We start from the raw sequence: 27,545 nt of genomic DNA on the forward strand, positions 1-27,545 counted from the left end.
AGCCCATGTTTGCAAAGAAGAAGCAGCATCTCCATCTCTGTAAGAGGGATGGCTGCTTTTCAAAAATTGTTCAAAATTTTTTCGTGTTGTTCTGTCGATGTTGGAGCGTCACGGATGTTTTTGTCGTCGTCGTCGTTGTTGTGAAGCAGTCATCAGGTAAGAGAAAAGAAGGCAGGTTTGGATGACAGAACAGAGGTTGGTTGTTTGCCATTTGATGGACGTTGTTGTTCCTCCTTTCTGATGTCGACATTTTGTGCCGCTTCCTGCCAAACTGCTTTCAAGAATAAGCAATTTTAACAGTGCGAGCCTTACAGGAAGCTTTCAGCCAGGGCTAAAACAATACTTCAGTTATCCCACGATTGTGTCGCAGGTATTGTTTGTTTCGGTTACACTTTAATTGGTAGTTGTTTTACAGAAACCGTATTTTTAAGTCGTCTTGTATTCGAATCCAAGCCTGAGACCGTGGAAGTGAGTGAGTCTGCAGAATCGGGTGTGTTTTAAAATGCCAAAATATCGGAGGGAGTTTTGACTGTAGATGTGAACAGATTTAGTCGCATCACAAAGTGAAAATTATTTGCCAAGGTCTTATTTTGAAGGTTCAAATGTCTTCAGTTCTGTGATTTATATAAGTTAAGTCAAACTTCTTTTTTAAACTGTAGTTACCTCTGACAGCCACCATAGGCCGGCGATGACGTCATCACTCAGCAGGTCAGATTTTAGCAAAGATTTATGATTGAAAATCTTCTCCCTGTTCTTTTACCCTTTTCCCTAGTCATTCGAGAACTGGATTCATGACATCTAGTTTCTTTTAGAGGCAACTTCTTTAAGATTCAGGCGGTGGGTGATATATGACTCAGTCTGGCCTGAACGGATTTTTGTTATTGTTTTTTTAAATGGGTAGTGAGAAAAATCTCAAAATTCAAGGTTCCTTAAAAAAATAAATGAATAAAAATTGACAGCCAAAATTGGACATTGTAAGAAAAAAATGTTACTGGATGTCACACTAGAAAAAGGAATAGAATTGCATTAATAGGCACATTGTTAGATTCATATGGGATAGTGAAGGTGCAAAAGCATAGGGAGCACTTAAGTCAGTCAAACAGAAAGTCTGGTTTGGGGTGTTGCATAGCTCAGTACACCCTCATTGGATGTGCGTGAAAGTCAACCCTGAATGCCTACTAAATGTCATATATAGATTATATTGAATTTACCTGCATTCACTCTTTTCTGAGCATCACAGTGTGATAAGTTTATGGATGTGTTGAAGGAGGACATGCAGGTGGTTGGTGTGACAGAGGAAGATACAGAGGACAGGGTGAGATGGAAACGATTGATCTGCTGTGGCGACCCCTAACGGGAACAGCCGAAAGACAAAGAAGACAGTGTGATAAGTTTACAAAAACAAATTTGAATGGAAATGCTTTATAAATAAATACATATGCTTATACAATAAATCAAGTGCTGTACAGTAGCAACACATAAAATAAATAATAAACAAATACGCTGACATACTCTAGTGTGACTTACAGTCTGGAAAATACGGTATTGCTGTTGCAAAGAAATTTGGATGGAGAAACCTCCACTCTTCTGCTTTTGAGCTGTGAAAGAAAGATGAATGTTGTGTTTCTTGTTGCAGTTCCTGTTCTGGTTGGTCTTGGTTCATTGTCACTTTGGAATCATGTCCAGCTCTGGTGATTTGCCAGGTGAGTATTTTTGTAAAAGAAGTCAAACAGATGCTGTGATGGAAACACTGGGGCTGGGGGATAGATTAAAAAACACACACTAGCAGGGGGACTCGGCTTCTCCCGGGTGTTTAATAAATAAGAGAATCATTACAAATATTTGACTGGCTTTTTTTTTTTTTTTTTTTGCAGAAGAGAGTGCTCTTATATTTTATAACCTTTATATGCCCTGTAATTAACAGGTTTTAAGCCTTTTTCCTTGGAGATGGTATCCAGTCTCTCAAATGCTGTTGTTTATAGCCTGCATTTACCATTTTAATGCATTTTAACGCTGTGTTAAAAATTTTGTGTATTCCCTGTAGCTCTAGAGCTGGAAGTGCTTTACCTTAGCAGGGGTATGCATTCTGTGGGTGCATAGTTTATTTATAGCTTAAAACCACCGTGTTGAGGCTGGCCCCAGAAGGGAGCAGGTTCTCATAGAACGCCATGTTAAAATGTCCAACCTTCGAGCAGCAATAAACACGATTAATATTATTACTATTATTAACCGTATAAATGCTAAGATAATGAAAAAGATAAGAAAACATTTGAAAAGAAGAACGAAAAAGTTGGATTTACAAACATTATGGGATGAGTAGGTCCTGTTCACTTAAATGTAACCATGTACACAGTCTTGTGCCCCCCCCCCGTCTTTTTTCTCTCTCTTTTTTTTTTTTTTTTTGATCCAAATCTTTTTTTATAGTCATGATAAATCTTGTAGCTGAGTGGCTTCATTCACGACTTAAAATGTTATTTTCTGAAATGTTGATGGAGAAAATGAGTTAAGGAATAACCTTGTTGTGTCTGATGATTTGCGGATGTTAATGCTGGATTTTACAGTTGCACATTGAGGTTTAAACAGATATTTGTGACCGTAATCCAACATTAACATCTGCAAATTATCAGACACAAGGGGGTTATTCCAATTCTAATCCAATTCCATCGTTTGCACCGTTTATTTTTCTGTAAATAATTTGACCAAGACAAGATGCCTCTCCACCTGGCCACTTTCCAAATTGTTGTGAAAGGGTGTGGTCAGCTTGTCAAAGCTTACCGTAGCAACGTCATCTTCATGCCAAACTGGAAATTCTGCGCGCAGACTCACAGATTTCTCCATCTTGTCAACTTTATCAGAATCCATTCCGGGGAGGTGATGGTCTAGTGGTTAAGGCGTTGGGCTTAAGACCAGAAGATCCTCGGTTCAAATCCCAGCCTGACTGGAAAATCACTAAGGGCCCTTGGGCAAGGTCTTTAATCTGCTATTGCTCCCTGTGTGTAGTGAGCGTCTTGTATGGCAGCACCCTCACATCGGGGTGAATGTCAGGCATTATTTGTAAAGCGCTGATGCAGATGCAGTTTGTCTCGCTATCCACTGACAGCGCCATTATTGACACCTGCATAGCAACGCGGTCAGGGTGTGGAGTAATACATCAAATGTGAAATGGTCAAATATTTTGCCACCGTCAACACGGGATATTTTATGGTCTGAAATCTCACATGATAACCCAATCAGATTTGCGGAACAAATAATGGATTAGAATGGGATTTTTACTTCTGGAGCCCTTAAAAAAAGTGGATGGTCACTGTTAAGCACAATTATGGCAACATAGAGAAGCAAAACTTCAAAGGGAGGGGTGGGTGGAGGTAAGTCACTGTCCAAATACTTATGGATGTTTATGTAGCATGGGATTGCTTGCTGTCACTGGAGGATACAGCACCGTGGTTTAGGCCTCCTGTATCTGCAGTTAACTGGTGAATGACCACAGCTGACGCTTGCTCATCTTTCATTTTCAGAAAAATCCAAATCTTTGATAAACTCAGGCTTTGTAGGTTTTGTTCAGTTTCTTTTCTTTTTTACAGGGGAATGTAGGCTAATGTTTTTTTTCTGTTGATAGCAGGATAATTTTGTCTGAGTCAAACATGACATCAAGCCAAGAATCTCATCTGTCTTTTCACACTGCTGTTCCCCAGAGCTTACCGGAGCTCTGTGCTTTGTTTGCGTCCTCAGCCATAGAAGGATCTGGGATGGGCGGGCTGAAGCTTCCCGTTGGGATGACCAGACGTGCCCTCAGCTATGATGATAACCTGGAGGCCCCCATGTCCACACCCCCTCATGACATCAGCATCAACAACCTGTGGAGGCGACCAGTCATACCGGACAGAAAGTTTGCGCACCTTGCTGAGGTGACGTAAAGAGAGCACACACCACCTAACCGCTATGATTTCATCACCTTTCTTACAGTGCCTGTAAATAGTCCTCACCTGCTTGCAGTTTCACATGTTTGCATATGATTGTGACAACAAATCAAAACTAAGAATCAGCTTGTCATTTAAATTCTAAAAAGCTGTGCAACAGGGTTATGTGGTACGTTTTCTTCACCTCCATTCTTGTTTTTTTTTTTTGTTTTGTTTTTTGCGTCATTGGAAGGCATTCCTTGTTGAGGGTGCAGGGACACAGTCTAGGCCACATAATAACCTCATATTCAGTGTGCAGTAAGCCTGGGTGATATGACAGAAATCTTATATCCCGATAACAATACATATTATACAAATAATGAATGTTCATGAGTTCAGTGGTAAGAATATTTCATGCGGTAAAAGATGAAATGTTCCATTCAACAATGTAACGAGACTTGCGTTTTGGTGTCCTTTGACATCAAAAGGTTCCAAACACTCCAACACGAATTCAACATGCAGATCCACCTTGGATTTGCTGTGGCGACCCCGAGTGCAAACAAGGGAGCAGCCGAAGGGACTTTTAGTCCAGTTTAAAATTGCACAAGACAGAACTGAAAATGTACATTGCCATCTGCTTTTCTTAGTCCAGTGAAAAATTGCAACAGAAATTTGTTGAGCTCCTCATCTGACAGCAGTTGTACTTCCCCTAGAGACGTCCCAGCAAATATTACAGATGCCTCCACACGGCTGGTGTAGTGGATTTGTGGATTTGTTTTTTCTTTTGTGTTGAATGAATTAGCAGCATCAATAAGCTGCTAAGTGCTGCAGCTGCTAATGTGCATATTAGTCAAACATTACCCAAAGACCAATATGATTATTTCTGAAGTAATTCTTTTGTAAGGCCCCATGTGCATGTAGAGGTTTTTTTTTTTCTGTTAGAAAAGCACTGAGAGGGCATTCAGAAGTGAATGGACCCGTGCATCACAGTCCCAGGATGACTGACTGTGTGAGTGGGGAGGTGGGGGGGTGATAAAATGAAGTGTGTCCGCTCTGGATCAGGTCTTTGATTAACACCATCTCCACATGTGATCCTGTGCATTTTCACTACAATAATTAATGCTGTCACTACACCAGGCATAGTCTGATTCTGCTCTTTTCCTGTCTGCCTCTCAATGAGTAATGGTGCATTAGACAGTGATGTGTGTGCATGCCCTCGTTCTTAAATCCAGACCAGGTCTCTGTTATAAAAAAAAAATGTATTTATGCTTGTTGAAGCTCTGCTTGCAATCTTTTTGTACTCTGCTCCAGACGATCGGATCTGGGAACCTTCTGGAACACCTAATGCTGTTTACTTGTATGTGTGTGACAAAATATCATGGTGGTGATTGCAGTGTCGTCTTTACTGTAGGAGGAGGAGCAGAGCGGTGCAGCGAGTCAGTCTGCAGTGGTGGACAGTGTCCCCTCCAGGTCAACGGGAGTAGTGAAAACAAAGGCATCGTCAGTCATTGTGAACTATCTCATCACCAGTACGATATGTAATATTGTCTTTTTTTTTTTTTTTTTTAAATAAACAAAAGTTCATATATATATATATATATATATATATATATATATATATATATATATATATCTCACACACGAGGTCTGTTAGAAAGTTGCAAAACCCTGATGGATTTGAATCACGTGAGCCAACCTTGAACCTTCGTGTGCATGCGTGAACTTTTTCACGCCTGTCGATTGCGTCAGTTGCTGCCAAGCAGCCTTTGTGTGAGGTTGTGTGTTGTGCTCCCGGCAGATTTTCATTGCAAGGAAACTGACGGAACGACTGGAGCAGCGCTACCGCATCAAATTTTGCCAGAAACTGGGCGACAGCCAGGTGGACACCATTCAGAAGATTCAGACGGCTTTCGGTGGCTTTTCAGTCGTGTGACTATCCAAGAAATTGTGGAAGAGGTGGGCATGTCACAGCATGTCCTGTGAGACTTCAACACGAAGGTGCTTTTGCTCCGCCGTCAGCAGCAGCACGAATTTCACCGCCACTCTTTTCATGGTCAAATCTTCTGTGACAGTGGAATGTGCCGAAAAAGTGCTGATGTCCACCTGTTCCGCAATTTCTCGGACAGTCACACGACGGTTCTGCATCACCACAGCGTTCACTTTGGAAATGATCTGGTCATTTCTGTATATTGATGGCTGACCGGAGCGTGGCTCGCTCTCCACCGTTGTGCGGACATCTTTAAACCGGTTGTACTGCTCCTTAATCTGTGTGATGCCCAGAGGATCGTCACCGAAAGCCGCCTGAATCTTCCAAATGGTTTCCACCTGGCTGTCGCCCAGTTTCTGGCAAAACTTGATGCAGTAGCGCTAAAGTCGTTCGGTCATTTTCCTTGCAATGAAAATCCGCCGAGCGCACTGCACACGTCCCACACAAAGGCTGCTGACCAGAAAATGACGCAATCGACAGGCGTGAAAATGTTCACGCATGCGCACGAAGGTTCAAGGTTTGCTCATGCAGGCACACGTGATTCAAATGCATCAGGTTTTTGCAAAAATAAAAAGGTACAATACTTTACTAACAGACCTCGTATTATACAAATAATGGATGGTAAGGAGTCCAACAGAGAGAAATATTGGATGAAGAAAAGTTATATTGGACGAGGTGTAGCCGAGTCCAATATAACTTTTCTGAATATATATATATATATATGCACATAACTGGTACTCATGGTGCTTGTGCGTGCTAAAATAAGTGATGCGCATCAGAAAACACAAGGGAAGCACGTCATAAGAGTAAAGCAATGACAGATTGTTGGAAAAGTGTTTTCTCTGCTGTGCACCGATAATGTTTAGCACACACGAGCACAATGACTACCTGTTATGTAGAGAGAGAGAGACAGAGAGAGAGAGAACATTAATTATGATGTTTTTCATTTTCTCAGAGCATACTCAGGATAGTATGCATAACTTTGAGCAGAGGGCGGGACTGACAGACACCAGCTACACGCCCCACAAAGGCCTCACCGCCGAGGAGACGCGCCACCACCATCGCATGCCCGATTCCTTCCAGGTAATTTACACTTTGATCCATTACTGTTTATGTATGATTTCAGCAGTGTTGCCGCAGTTACTTTGAAAAAGTAACTTAGTTACTTTACTGATTACTCAATTGTAAAAGTAACTAAGTTAGATTACTAGTTACTTTTTTAGTTACTTTTCCCAGCTGCCGACAACAACCCTCTGCCACCTCAACATGACAATGATACCTGTTTTGCCAAAACTCACTTTATAGTCACCCTTTCTTGACTTCAATGAAAATAAATACTTGTTTTATAAAAAGTAAAATAAAGACGTCTTTCTTGACCTCATATTTAACTGTTGACAGCACTGTAACAGTAAAACTTGCAATTTCGAGCCTACATTGTTTATAAAGGTAACTATTAAATTCTAACATTTTTCTAACATTTAAATTCTCTCTAAACATTTTACTTGTCGAAATTATTATTATTTTAAGCAATATTAGTTGTAGTAAAAAACGGCTTCAAAATTGCACCTTCATTCTAGGGGTGTTGTGGGGGAGGGGGCACATCCTTGCCCCACGCCCCCATTCCATCTAGATTCGCCCCTGCTTTGGCGTTTGAGCACAAAGAATGGATAACATTTATTTATGCAGAAAACATGACCAGATTTACAGGTAAGAAAGTTTTATTGCGTTTTCACATCATGTGGTCCTCAGAAAGAGAGTTTAGGTGCATTTGAGTGGAAAATAGTGTTAGTTGTTGACGCGTCGCGGAGGATCAGCTGTTTTTAACGACCAGATACAGAGCGGCTCAGCTCAGAATTCTAAATAAAGGAGGAAAAAAAGTATAAAAATGTCTTTGTAAAGTTCAGTGCAGGTGTGCTGATCACCACGCTTTAAGAGGTGAGGACGAGTCGAGCAGCCGCAAAAAACCGCGGATGAAAAGCTCACAGCTCGCTTAAAGTGGGCAGTTCAGTCGAACCCCGACCTCCTGCCCACGGACCAAGTTTAATGCTGTTATCGACCCACAATGAAAAATAATAGTAACGCACAGTGACATGGAGAAGTAACTTTAATCTGATTACTGATTTGGAAAGATTAACGCGTTAGATTACTCGTTACTAAAAAAAAGTGGTCAGATTAGAGTAACGCGTTACCGGCATCACTGGATTTCAGTCATATGGCATAAAGGCCTCGGGTGGGTGTGTGTGTGTGTGTGTGTGTGTGTGTGTATATGTATGTATGTATATGTATGTATATATATATATGTGTATATATATATATATATATATCCTTCCAAAATGCTTCATACAACTGCTGACTAATGACAGATCCTTAATTGGGCCGTGCTATGACTGTAAAACATGGTTTCTTTTTTCAAAATGTAAATGACAGAAATTTAGCAACTTCTATAATTATCTTAACGTCTGCAGTGAACATGTACAGAACTTTTTCCTGATAAAGATGAATAAATAAATCTACATAAAAGGGCAGAGTTTGTTGGTTGGTTGGAATGCTAATACTTTGGGAACTACCGGGTGTAGAAAGAAGTTAAGCACACCATTTTAATCAGGGCTTCAGTGTGGCGATTTTAGACTCTGGCAAGGAAAAGTACTCAAAACATGGTAACTACGGTCCATAGAAAAATAATCTAAGATAAACAAGCACCGTCTGACTGCTACTGTTACTGTCTGACTGCTACTGTTAATTTACTGTAGGCTAAATTGATTCTTTGAGAACTTGGTTTATCTTGAGGTTCCGCAAAATTAGCCCGTTAAATGTGTATTGTCCACTTATTGGCTTATTTATCTTTCACCCTGGTGAAGCTGGGTACCTCTGCTAGTGTTTAATTAAGTTTGGCAGTAGATGCAGCCATTCCAAAAGTGTAATCACTGGCTCACATGATGCACTTTTCTCTCTGAGCAAACAAAATCTGTTCTGTGCTCAGTAAATGTATTTCTATGTTTATGATCCACATGACTGTTTGTCAAATCACAGTAAAAAAAAAAAAAATGACAGGTCATCCTTTCAGTGTAACATTTCAAAAGGAATCCAAAGCATCTTTGATTGTTGCTTTTCAGAAGCTGCAGATTCAGAGCATGGAGGCCAGAGAAGAGCGACAAAGCTCCTCGGCACAATCTACTCCTTCCAGCACTCCACACAGCTCTCCTAAACAACAGCACAGGTACAGAGTAACGTCCGCTCTGCTCCTGTGGCCCAACTCGTGTCTCAGAGGCTGACCTGGCATGGCGTTGGTGCTATCAGTCAGTAACCTCGCTCTGTTTCACCACCACTCTGTTTGCGTAGGAGCTGGTTCAGCAAAACGGGTTCTGAGGTCAGCCTCGGCTCCTCCAACAGCAGTGTGGACATAGCAGGAGGAGAAACAGCAGCAGGAGGTGTGGTTGAACGGTGGAGCGTGTTTGGCCCGTGTCCACTTGTCCAAAAGTCAACCTCCGACCTTGGACCAGACTCAGCATCTGCAGGTAACCACCATCAACTCACTGTCAGGTGCCAAATAACACAAATTAGCCTGAAGTTGAAGCTATTACAGTGACGATAGTCAGTTATTTGCTTTTTAATCAACAAATGAATTGTCAGAAAAGCTCCTCAACGCTTACAGCATGTTGGGGTGGAACCATACATCGTGTATCGTGAGAATTGTATAATCGTATCGTGGGGCCTGTATTGACGTATTGATATTGATGATATTTTTTTAATTGAGTATCGTGATAAGAAAAATTTTATTAGTCCCAAAGGAAATAATTTTGCCAGAGTGCCGAAGCAGTAAACTTTTTTTTTTTTTTTTTAACAATGAGTACATGTTTATGCAGAATGATGGAAAGACATTTGCACAAGAGGTTTGACAGTATTGCACATAGCTCTGCATAACAGAAATCGCTGATCATTATGTATACTCAACAAAAATATAAACGCAACACTTTTGGTTTTGCTCCCATTTTATATGAGATGAACTCAAAGATCTAAAACTTTTTCCACATACACAATATCACCATTTCCCTCAAATATTGTTCACAAACCAGTCTAAATCTGTGATAGTGAGCACTTCTCCTTTGCTGAGATAATCCATCCCACCTCACAGGTGTGCCATATCAAGATGCTGATTAGACACCATGATTAGTGCACAGGTGTGCCTTAGACTGCCCACAATAAAAGGCCACTCTGAAAGGTGCAGTTTTGTTTTATTGGGGGGGGATACCAGTCAGTATCTGGTGTGACCACCATTTGCCTCATGCAGTGCAACACATCTCCTTTGCATAGAGTTGATCAGGTTGTCAATTGTGGCCTGTGGAATGTTGGTCCACTCCTCTTCAATGGCTGTGCAAAGTTGCTGGATATTGGCAGGAACTGGTACACGCTGTCGTATACGCCGGTCCAGAGCATCCCAAACATGCTCAATGGGCGACATGTCCGGTGAGGATGCCGGCCATGCAAGAACTGGGACATTTTCAGCTTCCAAGAATTGTGTACAGATCCTTGCAACATGGGGCCGTGCATTATCCTGCTGCAACATGAGGTGATGTTCTTGGATGTATGGCACAACAATGGGCCTCAGGATCTCGTCACGGTATCTCTGTGCATTCAAAATGCCATTAATAAAATGCACCTGTGTTCTTCATCCATAACAGACGCCTGCCCATACCATAACCCCACCGCCACCATGGGCCACTCGATCCACAACATTGACATCAGAAAACCACTCACCCACACGACGCCACACACGCTGTCTGCCATCTGCCCTGAACAGTGTGAACCGGGATTCATCCGTGAAGAGAACACCTCTCCAACGTGCCAAATGCCAGCAAATGTGAGCATTTGCCCACTCAAGTCGGTTACAACGACGAACTGGAGTCAGGTCGAGACCCCGATGAGGACGACGAGGATGCAGATGAGCTTCCCTGAGACGGTTTCTGACAGTTTGTGCAGAAATTCTTTGGTTATGCAAACCGATTGTTTCAGCAGCTGTCCGAGTGGCTGGTCTCAGACAATCTTGGAGGTGAACATGCTGGATGTGGAGGTCCTGGGCTGGTGTGGTTACACGTGATCTGCGGTTGTGAGGCTGGTTGGATGTACTGCCAAATTCTCTGAAACGCCTTTGGAGACAGCTTATGGTAGAGAAATGAACATTCAATACACGAGCAACAGCTCTGGTTGACATTCCTGCTGTCAGCATACCAATTGCACGCTCCCTCAAGTCTTGCGACATCTGTGGCATTGTGCTGTGTGATAAAACTGCACCTTTCAGAGTGGCCTTTTATTGTGGACAGTCTAAGGCACAGCTGTGCACTAATCAGCATCTTGATATGGCACACCTGTGAGGTGGGATGGATTATCTCAGCAAAGGAGAAGTGCTCACTATCACAGATTTAGACTGGTTTGTGAACAATATTTGAGGGAAATGATGATATTGTGTATGTGGAAAAAGTTTTAGATCTTTGAGTTCATCTCATACAAAATGGGAGCAAAACCAAAAGTGTTGCGTTTATATTTTTGTTGTCTATTTATCTTGCAAAAGGGGGCGGGGTTATACAATCTGATTGCCAGAATCAGGAAAACAAGAAAAGTCTACTACTGCATGGACGAAATAATGCTGTGCAGAAGAATCATGAATAGTAAGTCCCTTCTGCTTCTCCCTTGTTTGCACTCGGGGTCGCCACAGCAAATCCAAGGTGGATCTGCATGTTGATTTGGCACAGGTTTTACGCCGGATGCCCTTCCTGACGCAACTCCACATTACATGGAGAAATGTGGCAGGGGTGGGATTTGAACCCAGAACCTTCCGAACTGAAACCAAGCGCATTAACCACTTGGCCACCACCCCTGCTCAGAAGAATCATGAATGATTTATAAAATATGCAAATAGAAACTGACAAATAGAAACTGTTTTAGATTTAAAAATTTACCACAGATTTCCATATTATTAGTGTGAACGATGCTGTGATTATGTATCATATCATGGAGCTAGTGTATTATTTAATGTGTTTGGAGCTGAATCCTCAAAGAATCATTTACTCACGCAGTCTAAGGGTTTTAATCTTTCAGTATTTCACGGTTCGATTCAAAACCTATTTTTGATTCAGAAATCGATTTTTGATTCTGCATTTATTTAGTACGTAGAGCTGCTAATGTCAGCTGTGCTGCAGTGTGCTAATAACAGTGGTGTGGTGAATTATGGCATTAAAGCGAAATGTGTCTAAGGATCTGTAGTTTTATATTTGAAAAAGCTGAATGTAAACAAAAGCTAATCTATGAATAAAGGTATTCCTTTTCCACAACAATGTAGGGGCGCAGGTCTTTTGAAATGAAGTAGAATAAAATAAACTGAGATTTGTGATTGTTATTTATATATATATATATATATATATATATATATATATATATATATATATATATATATATATATATATATATATATATATATATATATATATATATAAAGAGCCACAACTTGTGTTAAATATACGGTTGTAGCTATCCAATATTTTTTCAAATCGAACATTCTATCGATCCAAGTGAGCCGATCCCAGATCAGCGATTGAAGATGTATGTATTCTGTTGATTAATTGAGTAATTGGATAAAAAGTACTTTTGCATTTTTAAACAACAATATTAATAGTACAAGGCTCTCCCCAAACAATGGTGCTACACCATCATGCAAGCTTTCAAATTTAGGGTGTTCCCTCTGTTTTTCAGGGCAATAATTTATTATGCAACACTTTGGTGATAGGAATTTAGCTGAGGCAAAGAACTTGGCCTCGAACATTTTTTTGCTATCAAATTATTCGAGTTCCTTGAGTAATCATTTCAGCCCCAGTTAAATATGATGCAAATTTCATATCTCATTATTTTATTTTTCATGTCATTTGATGTTATATATTGGTCATAAATAACATTTAAAATGTTAAAACCACATTAATGTTGGATGGCTATAGCATTTGCTGCTGTGTTCAAAAATTGACATACAGTAACTTTACTCTGTGAGCAGCAGAGAGCTGCATCAGACACTTTAACACCGTGAGACAGAGTAAATGTGCGTACCGTAATTTCCGGACTATATAGAGCACACCTGAATATAAGCCTCACCCACCAATTTTAAAAAGAACAAAAAAATTGTACATAAATAGGCCGCACTTGTCTATAAGCTGCAGGTCTCCACGTGGTAACATGACATATTTACACAGAAAGATGTTAGACTGAAAGATTTTTTTTTTTAACTTTTAATTAAATACGTACCGTAAATACTTTTTTTTTTTTCCTGAAGGTGTTACACACAAATATTGATGAGCGCGGCATCTCCTGTCCACACGGAGAACTGAGTAACTTTAACTTTTTTTTTCTTTGTGGATCATGAGATAATTTCATTATGTGCAGCCAGGATCTCCTGGTGTCTGTGGTAAATGAGATGTTAATAAATAAGGTGTCGTGTCAGACCGCCTTCAATATTTCGTCAGTTTTAAGTTTGATTTTTGCGCAAATTGCGGCATGTTAAAATAAATCATCACTTTGTACAGATTAAAAATAACCATAGGCAGCATCTATTCTACAAATATTCCATCTGTGAAATCTTACACCAGTCCTTATAAAATGGCACCTTTTGTAATAAATTGGTCATGTTGTCTGTCTAAACTTGGATGCAGTGCAGTCTGCTGGAATAGGCCAATTCAACACCAATGTGGATCGGTACGCTTTGGCTTTTAGGTTTCTAGTTTGGAAGAAAACTGTAAGTAAGCAAATTCCATTGATTCTCTCCCCCCCCCCCCCCCCCCCCCCCCCCCCCCCCAATGTTTCTGGATGGAGTGATGCAGGCTGGTTTGCTGTTGTATGCTGTCCACTCTAAGTGCTCCTTCACAGTCTGTGCGCACACAGACTCCGCCTCCTGCAAACAGCCGTCAACGGGGACAGAAGCAACTCACTGAATGGCAGTGAGGAGAAACAAACAAAATGGAGACAGCGTTATTTTAAAAAAAGAAAAAATTTTTTTTTTTACATTTTGAATGTTTAAGGAGGAGAATCACCGTTGTGATTTAAATCTGTTTTCTTTTCAACACCTCTAATGTAGTCTAGTTCAAAAGTGACAGTGAGAATTTTTGTTTTTTACATACACCAAGGACGTAATAAAATCATTGGAGTTTATTTATTTGTCTGTCTGTTAGCAGGATTACATCAAAACTAGTGCACAGATTTTCACCACTTAGATATTAGTCCATGAAAGAACCCATTAAATTTTGGAGGTGATCCGGATTCTGGATCAAGATTTCACTTTATATAGGCTCTGACGGATTACATCAAAACTACTTCACGGATTCTCACCAAATTTGCACCACAGATAGATATTAGGACATGGAAGACTCCACTGAATGTTGGAGGTGATCCAGATCTGGATTCTGGATCAGGATTTCAATTTGTACGCTTCACTTTGTGAGATTTTAAGGATTATGTCAAAACTACTTCATAGATTTTCACTACACATTGGTGTTAGGTCTTGGAAGACTCCATTAAATTTTGGAAGTGATCTGGATCTGGACCCTGGGTCAGGATTTCACTTTGTAGACTTTTAAGGATTATGTCAAAACTACTTCACAGACACAACATCACGATGTAAAACCAAGATCAGGAAGACACTGTTTTGTTTCACCATGTCACTTAAATATGAGATTGCAACATTGCATTTTGTTGTGTAATCCGGATCCAGGTCACGATGTGAATCGCGTATCTTTTATTTTGAGTCCTCGTCAACTCTTGGCAGACGTCAGAAAACTCAGATTGTGCTTGTCTTGTTTTGTTGCCTCTGTACATCACCACAGTAGAGTTGAAATGTAACAAGATGTGCTTACAGTATTACTCACAGTCCATCCATTTTCAGAGTCAATAAGTAACCAGTTGCGTACGTGCCGGTGTGTGTCTTCACCCTGCACATGCGATTGTAGTTCATTCACTCTTATCACCACACGGTGCAAATCAAGTGGAACAATTCAAAGCATTTGTTTTGAAACATTTCATGACATATTGAGACCCTATTTTGCACACCATCTGATATCTTTCTTTTTATATGAACTCCAGAATATTACTTTGGAACTTGGGTGTTGCTAAGTCATACAAACATTCCAAATCAGTTTTTTAGTTTGCCATCAGTAATTTTCAGAATCAGAATAGCTTTTATTCGCCAAGTATCCACGGAATACAAGGAATTTGACTTGGGTTCGAGCTGCACTCTCTGTATGGCATGTATAAATATACACTAAACACTGAATAATTCACAGTAGTAAAATGTGCACTAAGAGATGCAAACAAGTATTTGATCCACTGTCGATTTTGCAAGTTTTCCCAACTACAAAGAATGGAGAGGTCTGTAAGTTTTATCATAGGTACACTTCAGCTGTGAGAGACAGAATCTAAAAAAAAAAAAAATCAGAAAATGACTGTATGATTTTTAAATAATTAGCATTTTATTGCATGAAATAAGTATTTGATCACCTACCAACCAGCAGGAATTCTGTCTCTCACAGACCTGTTAGTTTTTCTTTAAGAAGCCCTCCTATTCTGCACTCTTTGCCTGTATTAATTGCACCTGTTTGAACTCATTACCTGTATAAAAGACACCTGTCCACACACTCAAAGTGCGATATTAATGTTGGAGAAACTCTACCAATAATATCATATATATGATAACGATTTTATCATATACCTATAAATGATAAATGTTGTATGGTTTTCTGAAGGGTGTAAAAAAAAAAAACATTCATTGGCAAAACAACTTGATAACGATTTTATCATATACCTATAAATGATAAATGTTGTATGGTTTTCTGAAGGGTGAAAAAAACATATTCATTGGTAAAACAACTTTAACGGTTTTATCATATACCTATAAATGATAAATGTTGTGTGGTTTTCTGAAGGGTGTTAAAAAAAAAACAAAAAAAAAACAAAACATATTCATTGGCAAAACAACTTGATAACGATTTTATCATATACCTATAAATGATAAATGTATGGTTTTCTGAAGGGTGTAAAAAACCATATTCATTGGTAAAACAACTTGATAACGATTTTATTATATACCTATAAATGTTGTATGGTTTTCTGAAGGGTGTAAAAAAACCATATTCATTGGTAAAACAACTTGATAACGATTTTATCATATACCTATAAATGATAAATGTTGTGTGGTTTTCTGAAGGGTGTAAAAAAAAAAAAAAAAAAAAAAAAAAAACATTCATTGGTAAAACAACTTGATAACGATTTTATTATATACCTGTAAATGATAAATGTTGTATGGTTTTCTGAAGGGTGTAAAAAGCCATATTCATTGGTGAACAACTTGATAACGATTTTATCATATACAGTGGTCCCTCATTTATCGCGGGAGTTACGTTCTAAAATAACCTGCGATAGGCGAAATCCGCGAAGTAGTCAGCGTTATTTTTTAGAATTATTATATATGTTTTAAGGCTGTAAAACCCCTCACTACACACTTTATACACTTTTCTCAAACAGGCATTAACATTTTCTCACTTTTCTCTCCTGTGTAAACACTCAAAGTTCAAACCTTAGTAGAAAAAAAAAAATAGAATGTTTTCCTATAAATAATTATGATGGCTTTTAGAGCTAACGAATTTAATTTTAACGATCAACCTACGAGGTTGGACACGTAAGAAATTATTAATAGTGACTCACCAGTATTTCACAGTTCCTGTGACCGCGCCTCTTCGTCGTGGCGCCGCTCCGCTGTCCGGATTGGCTGATTACTCGGGTGGTATGAAAAATATTACCCGTCCGCGAAAAGGGTGTATTGCTATTTAAATGGATATTTAAATGCCCAAAATAAGACATTTTGTGTTTGGTCATAATTCTGTAAAGTGATATTTTGTTTGATGGTTTCTGTTAATAGATGTTCAGGATTTGTAATTAATTGTCTTTTAGTAGTTATACAAAAATAGAGTTGATCGATCTTGTCAGTTTTCAGTCTTATTCGTCCATTCAAAGCTACGTTACGGCTTTTGTGAGCTTGTTAGCAAATCTTAAACAGCGCAGTCATATAATACTTTGATATTGCTGAGTATCCACATGTTTCTTTTGTAAGTCCTTCATTGTTTGTTTGCAACAGTATTTCAAGTATTTCTGGTGTTCTTTTTCCAACAGGCTTTGCGCTGCAGGCTTACCGCGGTGCCCAGAAGCCAACCCCCATGGAGGTGATGAAGTCCCAGGCTACCAGGTTCGCCGAAAACCCTAATAATCAGAATATGGCCCCGCCTAAAATGGAGATTCCTACAGTGGAGAGTCGCCGGCAGGGAGCACGCCAACACAAGCTCAAGCCGAGAGAAATGAACATGCTGACGCCCTCTGGCTTCTAGGAGGAGGCATGACACCTGTTCCTAAGGTAAGGCAGAGGCCTGGTGACCGACTCGGACAGCTTTTGTCAAGCAGAACGTGACGTTCGTTGTTAATGCAGCCAGACTCTGAAGGTCCTGGACCAGCTGCCGTCCTGGTCTGGTATTATCCCTTCTGAAAGCACTTTATCCCAACTCACCCACCTCAGACACTCAACTCGATCCAGATCAAGAGGAAAAAAAATGCTTTGTGAGACTGCGTGAGAAGAAATCTTTGCTTTAGTGTCGGTTGTCCATCACGTCACTGTGTATTTTGTTTGTTTTTGGTTAGTTTGGACATTTCAGTCAATAGGCTAAGACAGAAATGTCACATTCATCTGCTGTTGGTTAAAATGACTAAATTGTAGTTTGTTTTTTGTTTTGTTTTGTTTTTTTGTCTCAGGTATGATTGAGACGTGTGTGTTCTCTTGCTTACTGAACTGTTCTGATTAGTTTATTTTGTACTGTTTTTGTTATTCTGTTGTGTTGAACTATTTATATGTAATGAAGAAAACTAAGAAACATCCCCCTCCTCCCATGTCTATGTGGGGAAAAGGGGGTGGGGGGGACCTTTTATGAAATGTTCTTTCGGAATAATTTAAGTAGTAACAGCAGGTGACTCAAACGTTTGTTTACCAGCAAAACCGTGCAACAGCGCTGACAACTAGGATTTGGAGGCACTACTTGCCATGTGTAAATTTGAGCGCCCCCCCCCCCCCCCCCACACACACACACACACACTTTTTTATTATTTTAATTTTTTGAATGATCTTTGGTTGTTACATTGAAATGGTGCAGTTGAAAATAGGAAAATGTTACAACAGTCGTCTGTGTGTAAGAAATGTTGTTTCTGGTTTTCCCGCCAGTCAGATATTGTTTATATGATGGAAATCTGTTTTATTTTCACATCACTTAAGTATGAAACAGTTGCTGTGTGCAGGTTGGCTGAAACATACTGTGTGAAATGATAAACTAAACGATTACTTGTTATCAAAAGAAGAAAATGCGGTAAACAGAATGTTTCTGCAACGATATGGCGTCTCCTGGGGGTGCATGTGCGTTACAGTAGATTATTTATGAGTATAATCAAACAGAATTGTCAGAATTTCTTAAACTGTACGCTACTTTAATCTTATTTTGTGCGTAAATTCTTATGAGGCTTGTTTTTTTGTATCCATTCACAGCATTACTTTATAGTAAATAACTTTATTTGTACGGTTCCTTCAAACGTCTTGAGCGCTATGATGCAAGTTCTCTAGAGAAACGAAGAACAGCGTGTTTGATTTATAATATTGCACTTTTATGAATGAATAAAAAGAGTCTATTTGTGATTAAATCCCTGTCTAAAGGTCCTGTGCTGTTGTACTATAAGAGATATCACACAGATGACCCGCTTCATGTTTTTGGTTTCACATGTATCTGAGGCGTTAAATCTCTTCCTCATTCAAGCATCTCACAGAGATCTTTGTATTCTCATGACTGTAGTCCGGATTGACTGAATTATGTTTTGAATTTGTCAGGTTTAATCCACAATATAATATAAAGTGTGTAGTTTCTCATTCATAGTATTATTTGAAAGTGTGTAATAAATGTTAATGTTCTCATCACAAAACAAGTCTGTTCATTATTGAAGATGTTAGATCTCGACAGTCATCAGTGCTTTGTCCACCCACATGTTGGCGTTTACGCTGAACGCCAGAATCGAAGAGACTGGATTAAGTCACTGGATACTATTCCACAGGTTAGTGTTACTAAAGTAAAAAGTAAGTCCCTTCGGCTGCTCCCTTGTTTGCACTTGGGGTCGCCACAGCAAATCCAAAGTGGATCTGCATGTTGAATTGGCACAAGTTTTACGCTGGATGCCCTTCCTGACGCAACTCCACATTACATGGAGAAATGTGGCAGGGGTGGGATTTGAACCCGGAACCTTCTGCACTGAAGTGCACTGAAACCAAGCGCATTAACTTGGCCACCACCCCTGCTGTTAGTGTTACTAAAGTGTGCCTAGTTATTAAGCAAGTTGTATTTCTGAGGATTCATTTTATCGTAAAATAAATGCAGTGTTCTCAGTTGATAATCTCAAATCTGAATGGTTGAAAAGTAAATGTGAGGTTTTGGCTTTCTCTGGAATACAGTGCATCCGGAAAGTCGTACTGCTTCAGTTTTTCCACTTTTTTTTATGTTACAGCCTTATTCCAAAATGGATGAAATCATTTTTTTCCTCAAATTCTACACACAATACCCCATAATGGCAATGTGAAACAAGTTTGCAAATTTGTTAAAAATAAACTAAGAAATCACATGTACATAAGTATTCACAGCCTTTGCCATGAAGCTCAAAATTGAGCTCAGGTGCATCCTGATCATCCTTGAGATGTTTCTACAGCTTAATTGGAGTCCATTTGGGGTAAATTCAGTCGATTGGACATGATTTGAAAAGACACATACCTGTCTACATCGAAGGTCCCACAGCTGACAGTGCATGTCGGTGCACAAACCAAGCATGAAGTCAAATGATTGTCTCAAGGCACAAATCTGGGGAAGGGTACAGAAACATTTCTGCTGCTTTGAAGGCTCCAGTGAGCACAGTGGCCTCCACCATCCAAATATGGAAGACGTTCTGATCCACCAGGACTCTTCCGAGAACTGCCTGCCTAAGCTGAGTGATCTGTGGAGAAGGACATCAGTCAGGGAGGTGACCAAGAACTCGATGGTCACTCTGTTAAAGCTCCAGCATTCCTCTGGAGAGAGGAGAACCTTCAAGAAGGACAACCATCTCTGCAGCAATCTATCAAGCCTGTATGGTAGAGTGGCCAGACGGAAGCCGCTCCTTAGTAAAAGGCACATGGCAGCCCACCTGGAGTTTGCCAAAACGCACCTGAAGGACTCTCAGACCAGGAGAAACAAAATTCTTTGGTCTGATGAGACAAAGATAGAACTCTTTGGTGTGAATGTCAGGTGTCATGTTTGGAGGAAGTCAGGCACCATCCCTACAGTGGAGCATGGTGGTGACAGCATCATGCTGTGGAGGTGAAACAACAGCACAGGTACAGAGTAACATCTGCTCTGCTCCTGTGGCCCAGCTCGTGTCTCAGAGGCTGACCTGGCATGGAGTTGATGCTATCAGTCAGTAACCTCACTCTGTGTCGCCACCACTGTTTGTGTAGGAGCTGTTTCAGCAAAACAGGTTCTGAGGTCAATGTCAGCTCCTCCAACAGCAGTGTGGACATAGCAGAAGGAGAAATGGCAGCAGGAGGAGCAGGAGGTGTGGTTGAACAGTGACGCATGTTTGCCCCGCGTCCACTTGTCCAAAAGTCAACCTTGGACCAGAGAGAGGTAACCACCTGCAGGTGCTGAATAATACGAGTTAGCCTGAAGCTGAAGCTGTTACAGTGATGATAGTCAGTTATTGACTTTTTAATCAACAAATGATTCGTGAGAAAAGTTGCTCAACACTCTTAACCTGAATTAGTTGAGTTTACTAGAAAATTGCGTGGAAACCCGTTGCCTTAAACCGCTTTAGTTTTTACACAAGCTAAAACTAATCAGGTTAAGTTGTATTAACAAATCACAGTAGTAGTTGTTACTCAAAATCATTAGTTCACATAAATGATTTCTCATTGGTGTATAAAATAACAATTTTAAGTTAAACATACGTAAACATATAACAAATAACATAATAAACATTATTATTCAATAGTTAAAACAATATCTTAATATAAGTAATGTCTTTTCTTGTAATTTAATTAACTACTCCATCTTTATTTTGAGATTATAATGCATTGTTTCAACAAAACTATATGGAAGGGAAGGAATTAAAGAATACTGTGGCGAGTGGTGTGGAAGAACGAGACGCTCTGAGCTTTTCTGCACTCTGTCGCAAGGAGGTGCCGTGTTATTTGCAACCCCAACAACACAGAAAATGGCGGAAAGCATCAAATACAATACACTTTTCACTTATGGTGGCACTTGACTAACCCAACTGAACTACAACCCCTGGCAAAAATTATGGAATCACCGGCCTCGGAGGATGTTCATTCAGTTGTTTAATTTTGTAGAAAAAAAGCAGATCACAGACATGACACAAAACTAAAGTCATTTCAAATGGCAACTTTCTGGCTTTAAGAAACACTATAAGAAATCAAGAAAAAAAGATTGTGGCAGTCAGTAATGGTTACTTTTTTAGACCAAGCAGAGGAAAAAAAATATGGAATCACTCAATTCTGAGGAAAAAATTATGGAATCACCCTGTAAATTTTCATCCCCAAAACTAACACCTGCATCATATCAGATCTGCTCGTTAGTCTGCATCTAAAAAGGAGTGATCACACCTTGGAGAGCTGTTGCACCAAGTGGACTGACATGAATCATGGCTCCAACACGAGAGATGCCAATTGAAACAAAGGAGAGGATTATCAAACTCTTAAAAGAGGGTAAATCATCACGCAATGTTGCAAAGATGTTGGTTGTTCACAGTCAGCTGTGTCTAAACTCTGGACAAAATACAAACAACATGGGAAGGTTGTTAAAGGCAAACATACTGGTAGACCAAGGAAGACATCAAAGCGTCAAGACAGAAAACTTAAAGCAATATGTCTCAAAAATCGAAAATGTACAACAAAATAAACGAGGAACGAATGGGAGGAAACTGGAGTCAACGTCTGTGACCGAACCGTAAGAAACCGCCTAAAGGAAATGGGATTTACATACAGAAAAGCTAAACGAAAGGCATCATTAACACCTAGACAGAAAAAACAAGGTTACAATGGGCTAAGGAAAAGCAATTGTGGACTGGGAATGACTGGATGAAAGTCATATTCAGTGATGAATCTCGAATCTGCATTGGGCAAGGTGATGATGCTGGAACTTTTGTTTGGTGCCTTTCCAATGAGATTTATAAAGATGACTGCCTGAAGAGAACATGTAAATTTCCACAGTCATTGATGATATGGGGCTGCATGTCAGGTAAAGGCACTGGGGAGATGGCTGTCATTACATCATCAATAAATGCACAAGTTTATGTTGATATTTTGGACAATTGAAAGGATGTTTGGGGATGATGAAATCATTTTTCAAGATGATAATGCATCTTGCCATAGAAAAAAAACTGCAAAAACATTCCTTGCAAAAAGACACATAGGGTCAATGTCATGGCACAGGGTCAATGTCAATGAGCAGATCTGATTTGATGCAGGTGTTAATTTGGGGGATGAAAATTTACAGGGTGATTCCATAATTTTTTCCTCAGAACTGAGTGATTCCATGTTTTTTTCCTCTGCTTGGTCTAAAAAAGTAACCGTTACTGACTGCCACAATCTTTTTTTCTTGATTTCTTATAGTGTTTCTTAAAGCCAGAAAGTTACCATTTGAAATGACTTTAGTTTTGTGTCATGTCTGTGATCTGCTTTTTTTCTACAAAATTAAACAACTGAATGAACATCCTCTGAGGCCGGTGATTCCATAATTTTTGCCAGGGGTTGTATTGAACACAATAAATCAGTAACACTAACCACACTATTAAACTAACATGAAACACATTAACAACACTTAAAACTCTCAAAACCCTGTACTCCCATGATGCACTGCGGCATAACAGTTCACAGTCTTACAATAGCAACCGGCCTGGCGATTGCTACAATACATTTAAATGTTCCAAAGACTTTTATTTAAAAAAATATTACAAAGGAACACCTCATGAACACCTTGTCAACCAAAAGACAAGTAAAAACATTTGTGTTGCTCGGTTCTTTCATTTGACTGTCCATAGTCAATGAGTTGGTAAACATGCATTGCTAACACAAATGGCTGGAAGCCGTTTCAAGTCCCGCGTCCACATCAAAGTTGTCTTGTTGAGATTGTGAACAAAGCTGTGTGCTACTGTCACTTTTCTCACCTGTGCACTAATCATGGTGTCTAATCAGCATCTTGGTATGGCACACCTGTGAGGTGGGATGGATTATCTCAGCAAAGGAGAAGTGCTCACTATCACAGATTTAGACTGGTTTATGAAAAATATTTGAGGGAAATGGTGATATTGTGTATGTGGAAAAAGTTTTAGATCTTTGAGTTCATCTCATACAAAATGGGAGCAAAACCAAAAGTGTTGCGTTTATATTTTTGTTGAGTGTATGTATATATATATATCCTAAATATAGTGAGGAAAATAATTTGAACACCCTGTGATTTTGCAAGTTCTCCCACTTAGAAATCATGGAGGGGTCTGAAATTTTCATCTTAGGTGCATGTCCACTGTGAGAGACATAATCTAAAAAAAAAAAAATCTGGAAATCACAATGTATGATTTTTTTATTTATTTGTATGTTACTGCTGCAAATAAATATTTGAACACCTACCAACCAGCAAGAATTCTGGCTCACACAGACCTGTTAATGTTTCTTTAAGAAGCCCTCTTATTCTGCACTCTTTACCTGTATTAATTGCACCTGTTTGAACTTGTCACCTGTATAAAAGACACCTGTTCACACACTCAATCAATCACACTCCAACCTGTCCACCATAGCCAAGACCAAAGAGCTGTCTAAGGACACCAGGGACAAAACTGTAGACCTGCACAAGGCTGGGATGGACTACAGGACAACAGGCAAGCAGCTTGGTAGAAGACGACAACTGTTATGATTATTTATTAGAAAGTGGAAGAAACACAAGATGACTGTCAGTCTCCCTCGGTCTGGGATTCCATGTAAGATCTCACTTTGTGGGGTAAGGATGATTCTGAGAAAGCTCAAAACTACACAGGAGGATCTGGTCAATGACCTGAAGAGAGCTGGGACCACAGTCACAAAGATTACATTAGTAACACATGATGCTGTCATGGTTTAAAATCCTGCAGGGCAGCAAGGTCCTCCTGTTCAAGCCAGCACATGTCCAGGCTCGTTTGAAGTTCACCAGTGACCATCTGGATGATCCAGAGGAGGCATGGGAGAAGGTCATGTGGTCAGATGAGACCACATGGGGTTGTTTTTCTGCAAAGGGGACAGGATGACTGATCTGTGTTAAGGGAAGAATGAATGGGGCCATGTATCGTGAGATTTTAAGAAAAACCTCCTTCCCTCAGTAAGAGCACTGAAGATGGGTCATGGCTGGATCTTCCAGCATGACAATGACCCCAAACACACAGCCAGGGCAACTAAGGAGGGGCTCCAAAAGAAGCATTTCAAGGTCCTGGAGTGGTCTGGCCAGTCTCCAGACCTGAACTCAATAGAAAATCTTTCGAGGGAGCTGAAACTCCAAACCTGAAAGAAAAAATGGAGGAGTGGACCAAAATCCCTGCTGCAGTATGTGAAAACCTGGTGAAAAACTACAGGAAACATTTGACTTCTGTAATTGCAAACAAAGGCTGCTGTACCAAATAATAACACTGAATTTCACAGGTGTTGAAATACTTATTTGCAGCAGTAACATACAAATAAATGATTAATAAATCATACATTGTGATTTCCGGATTTTTTTTTTTTTTTTTTAGATTATGTCTCTCACAGTGGACATGTACCTAAGATGAAAATTCCACACCCCTCCATGATTTCTAAGTGGGAGAACTTGCAAAATCGCAGGGTGTTCAAATACTTATTTTCCTCACTGTATGTATATATGTATGTTTTTTTTGCCATTTCTCAGAGAATATGAATGATAACACAAAACCTTTTTTTCACTCATGGTTAGTGGTTGTCTGAAACCATTTATTGTCAAACAACTGTATTTACTCTTTTTAAATTATGACAACACAAACTACCCAAATTACCCTGATCAAAAGTTTACCCTGTTCTTAATACAGTGTGTTGCTTTAACGCCCCTTTAACGTCAATGACAGCTTGGAATCTTTTGTGGTAGTTTGTGGACGAGGCTCTCTGATGGTAAAGCTGCCACTGAATATGTTTCGGACTTTATTTACATTAGTTAAGAAGAAATTCAAACAGTATGGCACTTTATAGTAAATCTGTGTGGAGTAGACAGTTCTCCAAAAGTGAGTGACTGTGCAAGGAGAAGAGTGAGGGAAGCCACCAAGACACCCAGAAGACGTTATAGGCTTATGTGGCTGTGATTGGAGAAATTGTGTACAGTGCAAATTTTGCATTTTGTATCCTCAATTATACAGCTTCATGATGAAGTGGTATAGAGGACGATTTTCTGAAAAAGAAGACCTGAAAATTTAGCTACAACTTGCCAGAAGGTACATCTGAGATGCAAGCCTGGATTTGATCTGCTTTGGTGAAAGAAAATCCTTCTCCGCTCTACTCCACTATGAAGCTAAGAGTGGTGATGCAAAATGTCAAAGTGGTGCGGGTATCTCGTTGACAATGTTTGTAGTTGCAGCATCAACCAGATGTCACACACACGTGAGCTGTGTTGAAATATTTATTTTGTTATCCGGTACCAACCTTCAAATTGGCCAATGATTGATTGTGTTTGGGGATGAATAACCTTCAGACTGTCAGTAAACACTGATCGGTATTTAAAAGCTGGCTCTATGTTGCGACTCTGTTGCTTCATTGCATTTGTTCCGTAGCGACACTGATCTCGCTGCACTTCAGCACTGCAAACTTTGTAGAAAAGTTCTGTTTAGCATTGTTGAAGTTTAGCCGTGCACCAGCAGGATGGATCAGTCTGAAATGGAGATGATGACCATCTTTTTTTGTGACACAACCTTTGGTAAGTCATCAGCGAAAAGTAATAGTTGGAAGTTCAGTGTGTGTGCTCTCTCCACTAACTGAAGGGGAATTCTCAGTTTTACTGGTGCAGCCCACATGCACAGGTTTCAGCACGTCTGTATTAATGCACAGGAATAGAAATGGTCAGATTTAGACAAAATCCTGAGTTGAAGCTGAAAGTCAACATGACAAAAGCATCTGGATTGCAACTTTATTTTGTTGGTGTAGACGCAAAATTACAGCAGTTGCATTTGGACCTGACTCACTCTTTGTGAAAGCTTTATTTTGCATTGTTTTATTCACAATACTGTGGTTTGAGGTTTTTTTTGTTTTTTTTTTAACCCTACCAGTCTGCCTTCTTGTTCAGTTCCCATTTTTTATAAAATAACCACCTCCATTATCAAAAACACGATTCTCCTCTGCTTTCAGCTACTTTCACTGGAAACGTAAACCACTGCAGGAAAAATCGCCAGGAAAGCACAGACCATATAACTGCAGTGGAGTACAATAATAATAACTGTTACATTAACTGTTGGATGATACTTTGTCCCAGAAATCATCATCAAATGACAGTCATATGTCACCAATAATGCAAACACACTAATTTAAAGTAAATGGAAATGCAACCATTGGAATTTGAGTGTGTGTGTGTGTGTGGGGGGGGATATTTAAATGCCCAAAATAAAAGACATTTTGTGTTTGGTCATAATTTTGTAAAGTGATATTTTGTTTGATGGTTTCTGTTAATAGATGTTCAGGATTTGTAATTAATTGTCTTTTAGTAGTTATACAAAAATAGAGTTGATCGATCTTGTCAGTTTTCAGTCTTATTCGTCCATTCAAAGCTACGTTACGGCTTTTGTGAGCTTGTTAGCAAATCTTAAACAGCGCAGTCATATAATACTTTGATATTGCTGAGTATCCACATGTTTCTTTTGTAAGTCCTTCATTGTTTGTTTGCAACAATATTTCAAGTATTTCTGGTGTTCTTTTCCCAACAGGCTTTGCGCTGCAGGCTTACCGCGGTGCCCAGAAGCCAACCCCCATGGAGGTGATGAAGTCCCAGGCTACCAGGTTGGCCGAAAACCCTAATAATCAGAATATGGCCCCACCCAAAATGGAGATTCCCACAGTAGAGAGTCGCTGGCAGGGAGCACGCCAACACAAGCTCAAGCTGAGAGAAATGAACATGCTGACGCCCTCTGGCTTCTAGGAGGAGGCACGACACCTGTTCCTCAAACTGTGCAGGTTCCCTCAAGATGCCTGCAGTCTCCCAGTGGATTTGTGTGTATTCAAAGGTCAAACACTGATCATCTGAGCTTTGTGTATCATTTCATGCTGCAGGCTCAGAATGATTTAACCCCGCAGTGCGGGTAAGGCAGAGGCCTGGTGACCGACTCGGACAACTTTTGTCAAGCAGAATGTGACGTTCGTCGTCACTGCAGCCAGACTCTGAAGGTCCCGGACCAGCTGCCGTCCTGGTCTGGTATTATCCCTTCTGAAAGCACGATGATTGAGATGCGTGTGTTCTCCTGCTTACCGAAATGTTCCGTTTAGTTTATTGTGTATTGTTTTG

The 27,545-nt window shown here is 39.9% G+C and overlaps 1 protein-coding gene across 3 annotated transcripts; it reads left to right on the forward strand.

The window, feature by feature from the left end:
- On the forward strand, positions 1-27,545 carry LOC117516995 (putative monooxygenase p33MONOX). Of its 3 annotated transcripts, none has more exons than XM_034177890.1 (9): positions 1-156; positions 1,637-1,703; positions 3,730-3,906; positions 5,306-5,425; positions 6,839-6,966; positions 8,997-9,100; positions 9,223-9,398; positions 17,077-17,311; positions 27,243-27,544. In XM_034177890.1, exons 2-8 carry the CDS (start codon positions 1,679-1,681, stop codon positions 17,286-17,288), a joined length of 942 nt encoding a protein of 313 aa, XP_034033781.1. In that variant the 5' UTR covers positions 1-156; positions 1,637-1,678; the 3' UTR covers positions 17,289-17,311; positions 27,243-27,544. The 3 variants fall into 3 exon arrangements, with proteins under 3 accessions (XP_034033781.1, XP_034033782.1, XP_034033780.1); XM_034177891.1 differs by lacking the exon at positions 1-156 and adding an exon at positions 660-708; XM_034177889.1 differs by lacking the exon at positions 1-156 and adding an exon at positions 1,268-1,315 and having other exon boundaries at positions 3,730-3,905; positions 5,308-5,425; positions 27,243-27,545.

This window comes from Thalassophryne amazonica, chromosome 9 (assembly GCF_902500255.1).
Source record: "Thalassophryne amazonica chromosome 9, fThaAma1.1, whole genome shotgun sequence".
Taxonomy (NCBI): domain Eukaryota; kingdom Metazoa; phylum Chordata; class Actinopteri; order Batrachoidiformes; family Batrachoididae; genus Thalassophryne; species Thalassophryne amazonica.